The 15,669-nt window shown below is 44.1% G+C and overlaps 1 protein-coding gene across 17 annotated transcripts in view; it reads left to right on the top strand.

Annotated features, from left to right (window-relative positions):
* The window catches only part of MYO9A (myosin IXA), a 140,834-nt gene extending 132,713 nt beyond the window's left edge, over positions 1-8,121 (top strand). For 15 of the 17 annotated variants that reach the window (XM_083411741.1, XM_083411739.1, XM_083411740.1 and 12 more), the window contains 3 exons: positions 2,310-2,512; positions 3,187-3,329; positions 4,808-8,121. In XM_083411741.1, coding sequence (XP_083267867.1) covers positions 2,310-2,512; positions 3,187-3,329; positions 4,808-5,268 — 807 coding nt within the window. In that variant the 3' untranslated portion in view covers positions 5,269-8,121. The remainder of the gene's footprint in view (positions 1-2,309; positions 2,513-3,186; positions 3,330-4,807) is intronic. The other 2 variants (XM_083411743.1, XM_083411742.1) reach the window with 2 other exon arrangements.
* Positions 8,122-15,669: the final 7,548 nt, after the last annotated feature.

Raw genomic sequence — 15,669 nt, 5'->3', positions numbered from 1 at the left:
TGAATCTTCCTTGCACATAAATGAACATAGGGAGTTGCCTTGCACTGAGTCAGATCTGTCTAGCTCAGTATTGTCTCCAGGAACTCACTGCTGCTCTCCAGAGTGTTTCACTTTATCAGAAGTGGGGTACTGCCAGTGTTGGTTCATCTTGACTGGTTTGTTTGCTCTGACCATCAGTGGCTCTGTAGGATCCTAGGCAGGGATCTTTCACAACACCTGTTACTCAGGATGCATTTAACTGAAACGCCTGGGATAGAAGTTGATACCCCTTAGGCATACAAAGCACATGTTCTATCACTGAGATATAGCTCAAATAATTGGATTCAAGTTATATACTAAATATAGGTAAAGGTACAGGGACCCCTGACCATTAGGTCTAGTCGTGACCGACTCTGGGGTTGCGGCGCTCATCTCACTTTAAAATTGGCCAAGGAAGCCAGCGTACAGCTTCTGGGTCATGTGGCCAGCATGACTAAGCCGCTTCTGGAGAACCAGAGCAGCGCACGGAAACACCATTTACCTTCCCGCCGGAGAAGTACCTATTTATCTACTTTCACTTTGACATGCTTTCAGTCTGCTAAGTTGGCAGGAGCAGGGACCGAGCAACAGGAGCTCACTCCGCCACGGGGATTCGAACCGCCGACCTTCCGATCAGCAAGTCCTAGGCTCTGTCATTTAACCCACAGCGCCACCCGTGTCCCATATACTAAATATAGTCCTGTTTAATTTTTTCCAACAACGCCACCGGTGGGGCATAACCACATTAGAGAATCAAATATATTTAAATTTAGATAAGCATTCAGACATTACTGTGAGTGGAACAACCTGTCCCACACATACAAATTTAACACAGGCCTTTTCTGGAGGAGGTGGAGCTCTGGGGGTGGTAATTCTGAGCAGAGGAGCAGTGGAGATGAGGAGTGAGTGGTGTTTCATCTGCCTGCCACATCCCTGCCTCAAATCGCTGCTCCCAAACAACTTTTCCTTTGGGAGTTCAAGCACATCTTTCTGAGAGTGCACATCTACAATTCTTTAGGCAGAAAAGCCGCTGTACAGATTGGAGTACAGATCTGGCAGTCTGAGAGAGGGATTCAATGCCTTCTCCTCACCACTTTTCTCAAGAGCTCTTTCACTTGAAGCTGCTTTTCCCTAAGAAAAACAATTACTGGACATTTTCTGTACCTGCACGTGGGTGTACTGTGCAATTGCCTTCGTGCCCTTTCCAAAACCAGCTGGCAGGATGCTGAAGGAGATGGGACCATCTCATCTGATCCATCAAAAGTTGTTATTGTGTTTCTATGCAGATTCTCAATGGTGTATAGAAAAAAATCTTTCACACTCCATTCTCACTTTTGCAGTTTTTCTTCTAGACTTAAATGCAATCTTGCAAGTGTGCAGTTCAAAGCCTTGACTCTTAAGAAAGCAAATTGTATCAAATTTGCTTTCAGCGCTTCGTTGGCTCTTCTTGCACAGAGGCGCAACCTTGGGACATTTTCTATTTATCTGGGACTACGGCACACAGTGTCCATCTAAGAGAGAAAAGGGAATTCTTTCCTGTTATAAGAACGTCGGCTCCACCCTTTCAGAGGTCCAGGATTGCTTCTCTAGAGCAAGCTTATTCAAGAAGAAGAAAAGAGACAGCACTAAAGGAAATTGTATAAATTGAGACGGGTGTGATCCTGTAGGAGCTAGTTCCATAGGACAGTCTGGAACTGCCTGACCAGAATTTGAATATTTCATGGCACTGTATTCAGGGATAGCTACCCTCATGCACTTGTTAGTCATGGAATTTCACTACACAGTGCAAAATGGAGGATAATCAACTATAGGTGGATTTATCTCTTGTTCTCAGACTTTCCACCCAGAAAAATACAAAGGTTTCTTACAATATTGTGTGGGAAGATTTTATATAGTACAGTATACTATATATAGTATAGCCTAATAATATACTATATAGTATAGTAATATAGTGTATAGAAATCCAGATATTCTCTTCTTGCACAGATGCTTTGGCCAACAGACTGAGGCACCTTTGCTGTAAACTACATCTGTAAAATAAAGGAGTGACTTCTGATATCTGCCAAAATTCTGCTCATCATCTATAGTTGAAATGTGTTTTTTTTAAGAACCTCTGAAATAATTTGTGTGTCCTTAAGTGTGTATTTGCTTCCTGTTTTGTCTTTCTCTGCCAGTCACACACAGGTATTGTTTGTTTGCTCATTATATTGCATACATATATCAGGGGTGTCAGTAATTTTCAGAGTGGGCTTAAAAGGCCGTGCTCCTCATTAGCGCTACTGTGCCTGCAGGGAAAAGGTCGGCTACATCGTGGGGCCTACCCAAGTCCTTCATCTCCAGCTCCTCTCCGGTTGCCATCTGCCTCGGATGCTTCTGAAGAGGTCCTGAGTGGCGAAGAGGCCATGGAGGCAGAGGTCTCTGAGCAGCAGAAAGTTGCCATGCAGGAAGAAGAGAGAGTTTTGACGGAGCAGATTGAAAACCTTCAGAAAGAAAAGTAAGTCTGGATGAGTGGAACTGAGGAGCAGGGAAGGGTGGTCAAGGTTGCCACGGTTCAAGAAATGAAAGCCTCACATAGGAGCTGGGTTGCACATTCAGATTGGGAGCAGGTTTGTGATAACCAAATGCTTTCTAGAACCATCCCAGCTGTAAATATCTTACAATGTATCTTCAGTTAAAATTGTTCAGTTTCGTTTGCCCAGGAATGTTTGCTCCTGATAATGTTGTGTTTTCTAGTGACCTGAATACAGTGGTGCCCCGCAAGACGAATGCCTCGCAAGACGGAAAACCCGCTAGACGAAAGGGTTTTCCGTTTTCAGAGGTGCTTCGCAGGACAAATTTCTCTATGGGCTTGCTTCGCAAGATGAAAATGTCTTGTGATTCTTGAGGGTTTTTTCCGCTCCCCACCCCCTTTTTCTAAGGCGCTAAGCTGCTAATAGCCTTTTAGCAGCTAATCCGCTAATCCCTTAAGCCGCTAATAGCCGCTAAACCGCTAATCCGCTAATAGGGTTGCTTCGCAAGACGAAAAAACCGCTAGACGAAGAGACTTGCGGAACGGATTAATTTCGTCTTGCGAGGCACCACTGTACTCCAGTACTTCCAGACTCCCTGTTCACGCTGCTGGTTTCTCTTCTTCCCTTTAGTCCAATTGTTTTTTGTTTGTTTCCTCAGGGAAAACTTAACTGTTGAGATGCTGGTACTAGACCCAAGAGCCTCTGATGATGAAACTCTGGAATCTGAGGCCTCCATCGGCACTGCCCACAGCTCTGAAAACCTGAACGTTGGTTATGAAGGAGACACTTCGGACAGAGCAGGTGAATAGAGACTGTTCATAGTTAATTTGTCCATATGCACAAGATGGGATTAACTATCTTTGGGTGTCTGTCTTTGCTTATGCATTATAATTGATGTGTCTGCTTTACCATATGTAAAGTTTGAAATATAAATCAGTTTTGATGTTGCTTGGAGAAAATGGCATTCATTGCCTCCCGTGAGATGAATTCAAGAATCCCTCAGAAACCTGAGTATTGCAAGTTTTGTGTTAAAGCAAAGTTCTAGACCTCATGGCTGCAGACAAAAGGATGGTTAGCCAGCTCCTGTATTGACTGTATTGGAGAAAGAAATACCCCCTAGTCAATTCTGCATTCTAATAATGGTGATGATCCTAAAGGTCTTCCCAAAGTAACACAATGGAGAATAACCAGGCTTTCCAAATACCTCTGTAGTTTGCACACAACCTGCTCTGTGCAGCTCTCCCGGAGGTGATTTGTCCCATTGGGTTAAATAGCAGAATGCAAGCAAGAGAACTATTGATAGACTGGGTGCCCTTTGCCATGGTCCATGAGAGGCAAGAATGCTCCCCTCTCCAATCAGCTGGTTGTCATGGTACTTGATGGAGCAAATTTTTTTTTAATAATATTTTTATTAAGGTTTTTACATAGAAAGAAAAAACAACAGAAAAATACAAAAATACAAAACGACAAAAACAACAACACAAAAAAAGAAAAAAACCCAAATAAAAACAATTCCATTTTCATAATATTCCTTGCATTTACTTATTTCCCAGACTTCCCCACACCTCCCCTTACTGTATTCCAGTTCATATATTTAATCAGCAAATCCCTTCCCTCTATCTTAACTTAATCTTTATCTTAATCTTAATATCTTAATATATCTTGGTCTTTCTTAATATCTTAATATATTAAGCCTTTTAATTTTACACCTTTTAACCTTCGAATTTTCTATACTCCTTCACCACTTTGTTGCTAATAACCTTTTACGTTCAATCCGATGTCATTCTAACATTCATTAATCTTATAATATTTCTGTAAATAGTCTTTAAATTTCTTCCAATCTTCTTCCACCGTCTCTTCTCCCTTGATGGAGCAAATAAGTTCTTCTAAAGGAAGAACAGAAGGGATCACCAGTTGGAGAAATCAATGAGTAGGGAGCACAATGTTTTACGTGCATTAGACCCTGGGAACAGTTGGGTTTGGAAGCAGGGAATATGTGCTCACCACAGAAAAAGGAAGGCTTAGTTACAGTTCCGTTATGTAGCAGTTTGTTCCAAGTAGCATTTATTAAGGAATGTAAGAAAAAAATTCCCAAGATAGTTTTACAAACAAGTTGGGAATCCTACCAGCATGTGCAGCTGTCTTTTTGTTTTGGATGTGCGTTCCCATTAGTGGTTTTCCCTGATTGCATTCTGTTTTCCATACAACTCAGTCAGATATGTGCACTTTGGGATAATGCCAACACTTCTTACACTTCTCTTGTATCTCTTTCCTGCCAGATAGAAATTTAGCACTTGGCTTCGCCAGACCCATCAAGGCAGATACCATCACTACCAGGCCTCGAAGGCATCTGAAGAAGCAGCAAGAATCTGTGGAGTCGGTAGACTCCTCTGTGTCTGCTCCATCTCTGTCACCCTCCCCTTCCTCTTCCTCCTCCTGCTTACCTCATGTAACTAGGAAGCGATTCCAGATATACTCAAAATCGCCTTTCTACCGGGCAGCTCCCTCTGGGGATGCCTCAGCACTCGAACAAGCGCCAGGGCACCTCAGAGGTTTGGATGACAAGCCGCAGTTCACCACTAGAGGGACTTTCAATCCCGAGAAGGGCAAGCAGAAGCTGAAGAATGTGAAGAACTCCCCACCAAAAGCCAAAGAGCTCCCAGAGGGACAGCCTGATGCTGCCAATTACAACAATGCCCAGCAGCTGGTGCTACTTGGAAACAATGAATTTATGGTATGAGCTGCACCAGCTGATCGCAGCAAAATTGTAACATCTCATCCGTGACATCTTGCTGCTTCTTCAACACCGTCTGCTGTCACCGGCGTTCTGGAACTCAGTGTGTTGGGACTCAGTGTGTTCCCTCAGTGAACCTGAAGGAAGGAAGGGCCGGCGAGCTGTATCTGCATATTCTGTCAGTCCCCAGTTCTGTCTGTGATGGGCAAGGGAATGTGCAAGCAGCCAAGAACACCAGAAGACAATTGGAGTTCAAGGACCTATTCTTGATCCCAGCTATCAAAGCAGCCAACTTTAGGGATTGGGTTTTTGCACTGGGATTCGTAAGCAAGGGCCCTCTTAGACGGACCCGCAGCATAAAGGAGACCAAGCTCTTGTTTGAAGCTATTCCTTATTTGCTTCATTGTGTTGTCAGATATTTAAAAATGTTCCTTTCCACCCAAGCACTTCTCAGACAACCGTCAGGTGCATACCTGTTGTGAAAAAGAGAGCTTTTTGACTTTAAAAACAGGTCAGAATAACAAATGCCAGTTTGATTCCAGGTAGGTCAATGCCAAATATTTGTGCCGAATGTTCAGTAGCCATAACCACAACAGGTGTTCTGTTTTCAGGGTACAGGATAGGCAGCATAACTATTAGGAGATAGAACCCTTTGTTTTTCTGGCTATGCCCTGGACACATTCTGCTGCTAGATGAGGAAAAAGCTCCACAAACAGACTGACGGGCAGGAAAAAAGTCACTCCCACAATCACTTTACTCAAGCAAAATGCAGATGGGTGGAGAAGCAGGAAGGAGGGCTGCTGTCACAATCAGTCTGTTTAAAATGTGATTTAACATCACTTTTTTGCTGAACATCAGTATTAAGCAAAGTCAAAACAAAATCAGAGACTACTTGAAGCTCTTTGATAGTATTATGGTTACTGAAGTTCAATGTAAATAATGTTTTGTTTTGTTTTTTAACTTTCCCCCCACAATGTGGGACTTAACTTTTTTCCCCCTTTAATGTGGGACATTTAAGCCAGGAAGGTAAATGGGTGGGTGGGGGAAGCTAGAATTAGATCTGAGGTCTTGACAGTGTGAAACAACGGAAGGTAGTCGTTTTTTGCATCCTTATGTCATGAGGTAATTCCCACCAGTACCTTGGATTTGGAGCTTTCAGGAGTTTGTCTTTGTGATGAAATAGCTGTGAATGTGTGTGGGAAAATTTGCTCAAGTTCTTGACTTTAGCAGTAATGTATGTATCTTTTAAAGTGGACCTTTGCGGAGCCCCATTTTTTCAGAGCATCACTGAGGATAGCAGAAAATATTCAGATGGATAAGGTTTGCCCAGCTGCTTTGTACCACCCATGCAAATATAGCTGTAATTTTAAAAAACCTTTTAATATAAAAAACTACCAACAGGGGCAGTGTAGTGTGATTGTATGCATGAGAGCAGGGAATCTGATAACCTATAGTTTCCAACGTTTGTTAGTGATTGTATGCAGGTCCTACGCCTCATTTCCAGTCTGAGTGGTCTGACTGGCTAAGAATCAGTGATGAGTTGGTGGTTTAAAACCAAACATGCAAGCAGCCCCTTCCAAATTCAGGCCGGGGCCTCCAGTTACAAAAAAAAGGGGGCAATTGAAATTTGCAGCTCCATTTGTGTGGGTCTCGTGGCACAAACCAGCTGGACAAACTTCATCCCACTCGATATCTACTGCCACTTTACTATTTTGCACTTGCCCTGTTAGTCAGACTTTGTCTGGCCTCTGACACAGGAATCCTCGGCTGTGCTCTTCCTGCTTCAGATTACCCTTTAAGAAAGAGAGGAAAAGGAATAAAGCAATGTAGGACATGCACAGCCAGAAACGGTTACCCTACTCTTTGCACCCACCTCCCTAAATGCTAGTATGTTGCAGACTAATAAGCTGCACTCCTCTCCCCACCCCGCCCCAATCCGGCTCTTGGTCCCGAACTGCATGATAGTCATTGCATTTCCCCCCCACACATAAGATGCTTGTTTCTGTTTGAGCCACACTCAGCAAGTACACAAAGATCCTTTGGAAACTCGTCTTCTGGCCCTCATTTTGACTAGTTGCTCTGCTGGGAAGTGCTAGGCTCTGCATACACTCCAGGGTACTAATTCCCATTTCTTCCAGTGCAAAGCCTTCCTTTCAGCACTGGCCTTGTTGGGGGAGGAGGAGACACAATTACATAACTCAGATGGGTCCAAGCCAGAGTTTTGGTTGTTGCACTGTTTGTTTTGTTTTTGATACTGGCAACAGGAAGAAAAAAAGTATTTCCATTCATTTCCACATCCATATTTTTGCCTGATACCTGTCTTCCAAGATAGCAGTCTACTCTCCCCACCTGCACTCCCTGACCCTGTGCAATCTGTAAGTACAGGGTCTTGGATTTTTCTCCCCACTCATGGTATTAAGTGAATGTACTCACCACTAGAAAGGACGTTGGCTGCATATAGTTATTTTTAATGGATTTTTTAAAAGTAATTTATAAGTATACTGAGTGTAAATTTTAAAAGACTTATGTATTGTAAAAGGATATATTGTCCTGTGTCATACTCTATAAATCTTACATGTTTAAAGAAGAATTCTATAAAGGAAAATGCTTTATTTTGCTCACTGAACCAGCTGGCTTGCAGTTACGCAGTCAGCTGGCACATTGTAATTTCATGTCTGGAGGTTTCTTTAGTTTTTTAAATTAATGTTATTTTTGTTTCTCTTTCCTGGAACAAGGCCGTCATATTCAAAGTGCAATTTGTGTAATATTTTGTAAATATGATACTATATGGCTGTACAAAAACAACTTTATGAACAAATAACTTCTAGCTTATTAAAGAAGAAAACAATGGAAAATAAAGTGATAGTGGCATATTTTTTCTGTACTTGGTGATGATCATAATCAGCCATTTAGACAAAAGTTTTTGTGTCTTTGGGAGACAGTGAGGGGAATACTGAGAGCATGAAACCTAAGCTAAAAGCGGGGAAGTGTTAACATGGCCATATAAATTACCGTATGTGGTTCTGGGACTATGGCACATTTTAATCACTAGGTGGTAGGAGAGCAGTGTGTGTGTTTGTGTGTGTGTGTGTGTGTGTGTGTGAAGGAAATCTTATCATATGGGAAGAGAGGTCAGGGATTCCCTTCCCTAATGTGCTACTTTTCTACACACAGGGAGGTTGCTGGGTTTTTAAATACAGAAAACTACTCAAACATGTGATTCTTCATTAGGATCATTAGATGTTCTGCAATGATACTTTCCCAGAAGTCTGCCATGTAGTTTTTGCTGATTGTGTCAATTGGCTTTGTGTATGGTATGGTGATTGGCTTTTGTAAGTATGTGGAATATGGTAAGTTGGAATCTGCCTTATACCAGAACAGGCTGCTGATACAGCACTGACTAATAAGAGGTTCTCCAGAATCTCAAGATAAGGGTCTCTTTTCCCATCACCATCTACCTGATAGTTTTAACTGGAGATGCCAGAGGTTAAACCTGTGTGCCAAATGGTGATTGTATCACCAAACACTGGTTCTTCTCCAAAGGAAAGAATGATTTCTTTGACTCTCCAGGTGCTGCTCCCATCACCATTGGCCATGCTGGCTGGGGATGACTGTAGTTGTAATTCAGCATCATCAGGAGGGCCAAAGGTTCACCACACCTGCAAGAAAGTATGAGCTTGTCTACCGAAGCTAATTCACAATAAGAATGTGTCAATGTTTAAGGGGCCAGGAGGTGCTTGCTGGGTTTTGTTTAAGCTTACAAATGTTTACGCTGATCCAGCATCATCTTTGCTCATGGTAAATGATTTGGATCAGGCACAGCTAAGTACCCAAAACCCTTTGGCATCTGTCCTGCAAGAAGGGGGAAAACAAACAATTTTCCTGTTCTGCCTGATGAAGTCCCAATGAACCCCTTTTTGCATGAGGGCAATGTCATGACTCTTGTGACTTGACAGACCAGATCCCTTGGGAAACTATGGTTGCTAGATTTGGAACAAGCCAGGATCCTAAAACTGTTAGCAGACTGACTGAAATAAAGCAGATGGAATCGAGAGAAAAGAAACTGGTACAGTAAGTGCACAACTTGCAGGGGGTTACATTCCGAAAATCGCACCCAAAGCCAAAATTATGCATAGTCAAAGCATATTGGGTTCAGTGGGGGGTTGAATTGTGCAAATATTTTTTCCCAGACACCCACCTCCTTTCCACTCCCCCTTTAATTTATTTATTTTTAAAAACAACAACTAGTAAATTACAGGCTTACTCTACTATTTTACTGTAGGTAAACGGAACAAAAGCAGTGTATAATATTATATATACATTATATAATATTTGGAGAAAGAGAGTTCAGGCCTGGTCCAGAGCAACTATACAAGGGAAAAACTCCTTCACAACCACACAGCTCTAGATTGAAGAATCAAAGCATTATGAGTGGTTGCTAGGCAACACAACTGCTCTCATGTTTGACAGTTTAAGCACCAATAGGATGATTCCTGGTGTTATACTTCAGTCAAGAAGTGACTTCAATAAGTAGTTCAAGATGCTGGCTTTTCTGAACTGGGAAACTATAGTGATCACATTTGGACTACTGTGTACAGTTCTGGTTACCACAGTTCAAAGATGACATTTTAGAACTGGAAAAGGTGTAGAAAAACTCAAAAGATTGTGGGCAATTTCTCTATATGGAAAGGTTATCATATTTGGGGATCTTTATTTTCTTTTTAATATGTGAGTGAGAAAAGTATGATGTTGTTGTTTAGTCGTTTAGTCGTGTCCGACTCTTCGTGACCCCATGGACCAGAGCACGCCAGGCACTCCTGTCTTCCACCGCCTCCCGCAGTTTGGTCAGGCTCATGTTTGTAGCTTCGAGAACACTGTCCAACCATCTTGTCCTCTGTCGCCCCCTTCTCCTTGTGCCCTCCATCTTTCCCAACATCAGGGTCTTTTCCAGGGAGTCTTCTCATGAGGTGGCCAAAGTATTGGAGCCTCAGCTTCAGGATCTGTCCTTCCAGTGAGCACTCAGGGCTGATTTCCTTAAGAATGGATACGTTTGATCTTCTTGCAGTCCATGGGACTCTCAAGAGTCTCCTCCAGCACCATAATTCAAAAGCATCAATTCTTCGGCAATCAGCCTTCTTGATGGTCCAGCTCTCACTTCCATACATCACTACTGGGAAAACCATGGCTTTAACTATACGGACCTTTGTTGGCAAGGTGATGCCTCTGCTTTTTAAGGTGCTGTCTAGGTTTGCCATCGCCTTTCTCCCAAGGAGCAGGCGTCTTTTAATTTTGTGACTGCTGTCACCATCTGCAGTGATCATGGAACCCCAAAAAAGTAAAATCCCTCACTGCCTCCATTTCTTCCCCTTCTATTTGCCAGGAAGTGATGGGACCAGTGGCCATGATCTTCGTTTTTTTGATGTTGAGTTTCAGACCATATTTTGCGCTCTCCTCTTTCACCCTCATTAAAAGGTTCTATGCAAAATTATGTGTGGAGGAAGACGATAGTGATGTATTTTCCCCTTGTAATACTAGACCCCAGGGTCATCAAGTGAAGCTGAATGGTGAGAAATCTGGGACTTAAAGGGAAAAAATACTACTTCGCACAAAAATCTATTGATTTTGCCAGCACATGACGTGGTGACGGCCACCAGCTTAGCTGACTTTAAAAGGGAATTGGACAAATTAATGGAGGCTAAGACATGTAGTGACTACTCATCATGAGGGCCACGGGGAACAACAACAGGAGAGGGCTTTTGCTCTCGCATCCTACTTCCGGTTTTCCCAGAGGCATCTCGTTGGCCACAATGGCAAACAGGATGTTGGGCCAGATAGATCTTTGGTCTGTTCCAGCCAGTCTTTTCTCAGGCACAAGCACAAGTCTTGTTCCTGTATCATCTTACTAAACCAAGTTCAAGGGACAAGACAGCGCATATAGCAACTCTAGGAGGACACTCTGGCTAGCTATGTCTTGTTGCTGATTCATACATGTATCTATTCAAGAGCTATGCACAGTGAACTTCTGCCTGCAGGTCTCACCTGGCCTGAGTCCACTACAGTCATACCTCGGGTTACAGATGCTTCAGGTTGCATTTTTTCGGGTTACGGACTGACGAAACCCGGAAGTACCGGAATGGGTTACTTCTGGGTTTTTGGCAGTCACGCATGCACAGAAACGCTAAATCGCGCTTTGTGCATGCGCAGAAGTGCCAAATCGCAACCCGCGCATGCGCAGACGCGCCGCTGCGGGTTGCCAATGTGCATCCTGCATGGATCATGTTCGCAACCCAAGCATCCACTGTATTAAGTCCATCCAGTGGCGGAGGAAGCCACTCAGGAGCCTGGGGCAGTGCGCCTAGGGGTGGGCCGAGCTGCCCACAGGGGCGGGGCGCACCGTGGGGCCTCTGGAGTCTGCCTGCCTCCTCCCACTCACGCCCTACAGCTGGGGTTGAGGCAGTGGGCAGACCATTTGGGCAGCGCAGGGCCTGTGCACACCCAAGCCACTGCATCTCTCCCAGCAAAGGCGCGTGGCAGGCCCTGTGGTGAGTGCCGCACAGCATTTTGTCACCCCCCTCAGTGGTGACACCCGGGCGGTCCACACACACCACACACCCCTTCCTCCGCCCCTGAGTCCACCGTTGTAGGATGATTGTATATCCTTCAAATATCCAGTGACCTTGCTGGTTCTGAAGTATTTATTGTGCTTGAAATTTTTGCAGCTATTACGGTACTTCTCTTCAGATGCAGGCCAAACAACACTTCACAAAACAATGTCTCAAGGAGAGATTGGAAAACTGGCAGCTCCACAGAAGACTGCAGCTGCAGATGGAAGGTATAAAATGTCTAGCCAAAAGAAAGGGGGAGATCCTGAGTTAATTGCTTCTAATTTTCTTCTCCCTTCATATCTGCATTTTATTTCCTGTATGTGTGGACAAATTTCAAAAAGCCATTCTGTTCATCTCTCCTCTGAGGAGAAACTGTATGAGTGACTATTTCAGACATTCCACACAAGTAAAGAAAGAAGGGAAAGATTGCAAGTCATTAACACTCTTACTTGCAATGTCTGAAGCTGCTCTCAGCTAAAGCAAAAGTTAATTGACTGCCAAATCTAATAGCCTCCAGCACCTTTGGAAGAATGGGAACCATGCACAGATTTCTCACCAATGGGAGAAGTGGGAATAAAATTAATACAAGTTACCGTAATAGCGAAAACTTTCTTGTGGCAAGTTGCACAGTCTCATTTAGTTGCTGTATATAAGACGAGGCAGTAGTTTAATTAATACATATTAACTGTACAGATTATATACACTGTATATAAATGCTGTTCTGTGCTTAATACTATGCAAGTGCTTCAGCGCACTTAGACACTATGATATTTCTCCTAAGTGAAGAAAGGGGAACAGAGGCTTGAAGAAGAAGAACCTCTCCAGAGTTCCGAATTAAATCTCTTTTTTTCTCCCTCGCAGCTCTCTGCTTCCCCCTTCACTCCTCAGCTCAGCCCCGCTCACCGCCTTCTCCGGGTGACCCACGTGTGCCTAACCTGACAGGAGGAGAGACATATCTAAGAGAGGCACTAGCCATGCACACCAGAGGGGACCCCGCGACTTGCCCCCTGCTGCATAGCAGCGCTCACACCCCCGGTGGGCGGATTTGTGCGATTGGCATGATCGCCATCGTGAAAATCCAACCACTGATCACCAAATATGCCCGGCCGCCCGGTGTATTTGCGCAATCGGTGGTCAAATTTTCACGATCGGTGGGCGCCGCTGGCACGCCCAACGGGCAGTGCTCGCCCCCCCCGGCTGACCAGCCAGGGGTGCAAACACTGCCCACTGGGGGTGCCAGCACCACCCACCAATCGTGAAAATCCAATCACCGATTGCGTAAAACTGCCCGCTGGGGGGTGCACAAATGCCACCTGCCAGCGGGTGCCAAGCTGATCGCCGGGTGTATTTGTGCAATTAGTGGGCGGATTTTCACAACTATCATGCCAAACGTGAAAAACCGCCCACCGGGGGTGCGAGCGCTGCCATGCCGATCCGCCCAAGGGGATTTTGTCAACCCCCAGGCATGACACCCGGGATGGACCGCACCCCCCTTGCAACACCCCTGTCCAGTACAAAGACCTATATGTCCTGTTTGAACAGATTCTAGAGGAAACAATGAGGCTTGAACATAGAGACTGGTGTGAATCACCTATCCTGGTCTGGGTCAATACCTTCAAGGTGTTTTTGGATGAATATATGACAGAATATATGCCTTCGAATTGTACTGCCTTAAAGGTAAACTGGCACATCCTACCAAATTATTACTCTTACATTGCACTGGAATAAGGATCACATTCTTTTTCTGTACCTTAAGAGCCTCCCTCTTGTGACCTTACTGCCTCTTAAAGCTTTGTTTTGTAGAAAGGGCATTTGTTGCTGCGGTCCTGGCACTAACCACTTTCCTTGCAGTTTGTAATATGTCTCATAGTCTCCCTAACTAGTATGTTAAATAACAAGTACAATTTGCAAAGGTTAGCTTGCAGTAATCAACACAAAATTAAGATCATGAAGCATCAGTAACTAACTTAGGTCCATTCATTTCAGTCGGTCTACTTTGAATAGGACTTAGCTGCAGGGTCAGCCCCCCCATGGGGCAAGGTGAAACAACCATCTCAGGTGGCAGGATCCACAGGAGCAGCAGATCCCAATGCTTCTTCTTCTTTGGCAATCACCTGTAGCCGAGTAAGATTGTCTTCCATGAACACGGTTTTAACAGTGAGTGACTGTGGAGGCCAATTCTGGATCCACATGTCCTTCCACAGTGGGGACATTGGTTTCCAGGCAGGAGTTGATCACGGAGAGGGTTTGCCAAGCGTGCCTTCCTCTTAGCATGTTTCTCCCTTGCGTCCTGAGTTCAAGTGTCTTCAAAGCCCACGACACCTTTGGTAAAGGCTGGTTTCCAATTGGAGCACTCGCAGGCAAGTGTTTCCCAATTGTTGGTGTTTATACATTTTTTTTAGATTTGTCTTGAGACAGTCTTTAAACCTCTTTTGTTGACCACCAGCATTACGCTTTCCATTTTTAAGTTTGGAATAGAGTAGTTGCTTTGGAAAACGATAATCAGGCATCCGCACAACATGACCAGTCCAACGAAGTTGATGTTGAAGAATCGTTGCTTCAACACTGGTGATCTTTGCTTCTTCCAGTATACTGGTATTAGTTTGCCTGTCTTCCCAAGTGATGTGTCAAATTTTTCGGAGACACCGTTGATGGAATCTTTCAAGGAGTTGGAGATGGCATTTATAAGTGGTCCATGTTTCACAAGCATACAGTAAGGTTGGTAGTACAATAGCTTTGTAAACACGCATTTTGATTTCCCTGCGAATGTCCTGGTCCTCAAACACTCTGCACTTCAATCGGGAGAAAGCTGCACTCACAGAGCTCAGACGATGCTGGATTTTGGCATCAATGGAAAGATAACTGCCCAGGTAGGAGAAGTGATCAACATTTTCCAACATTACACCATTGAGTTGGATTTGTGGTACTGCAGAAATTTTATTTTGTACTTGTTGGTGCAGCACTTTTGTTTTTTGGATGTTGAGTACTAGGCCAAGCTTTTTGTAAGCTTCTGCGAAGATATTTAGGATGGTTTGGAGGTCATCCTTGATCATGCACACACTACGTTGTCATCAGCATACTGAAACTCTATGATGAACGTTACGGTAACCTTACTCTTTGCAGATATTTATTCAGGCCCAGCCCACCCATGAAGCAAGGTGAGGTGACTGCCTCAGGTGTCAGGACTCACCAGGGCAACAGACCCCGATATAGATCTTTCTTGCCCCTTTGCTCCTGATGTAGATCTTCCTTCACTCCTTCTTCCCTGGTAGGGAGGGCGACAACATATGGGGGTCTGCCTCGGGTGCCAAAATGTATTGGGGCCAGCCCTGCTTAGTTGAAAACAATATCATAATTGTGTGCTCACACCTTTTAAATGGCTGCTATTCTAGAATAGAACCAAGTCTTTTGGACAGAGCTGGAAGCATGGAAAAACATGCAGAGGACAGCTGTTTAGTACTAAAGTAGTCAAGGCAGGATTGTTCTTTAATTTATTAGTCCCTTTGTTGGGTATCTTTTTAAAGGCACCGGTATCACCCTGGCAGCAGGATTCTAGACCCCTCCAACCACCCCAGAGCTAACTGAGCAGTGTCTTAGGAATGCTAGAGTACTGAAGGCTTGAAGTGAAATGACACAGGGATGTACTGGGCAGGGGAGAAGCATTATGTGAGATACCAAATGTACACCTGACATTAACTGGGCACTTGAAAAGTGCTTGTGAAGGATTGAAAGTTACTTGAGGAGGCAGAATGAACCGGAGGGGTGACTGGGAGAACAAATTCTGAACCTGTTAATTTCTGAT

Source organism: Podarcis tiliguerta, assembly GCF_965153285.1.
Source record: "Podarcis tiliguerta genome assembly, chromosome: 14".
NCBI classification, from domain to species: domain Eukaryota; kingdom Metazoa; phylum Chordata; class Lepidosauria; order Squamata; family Lacertidae; genus Podarcis; species Podarcis tiliguerta.
The sequence above is the reverse complement of the archived record's forward strand: the minus strand, read 5'-3'. Positions and strand labels throughout refer to the sequence as shown.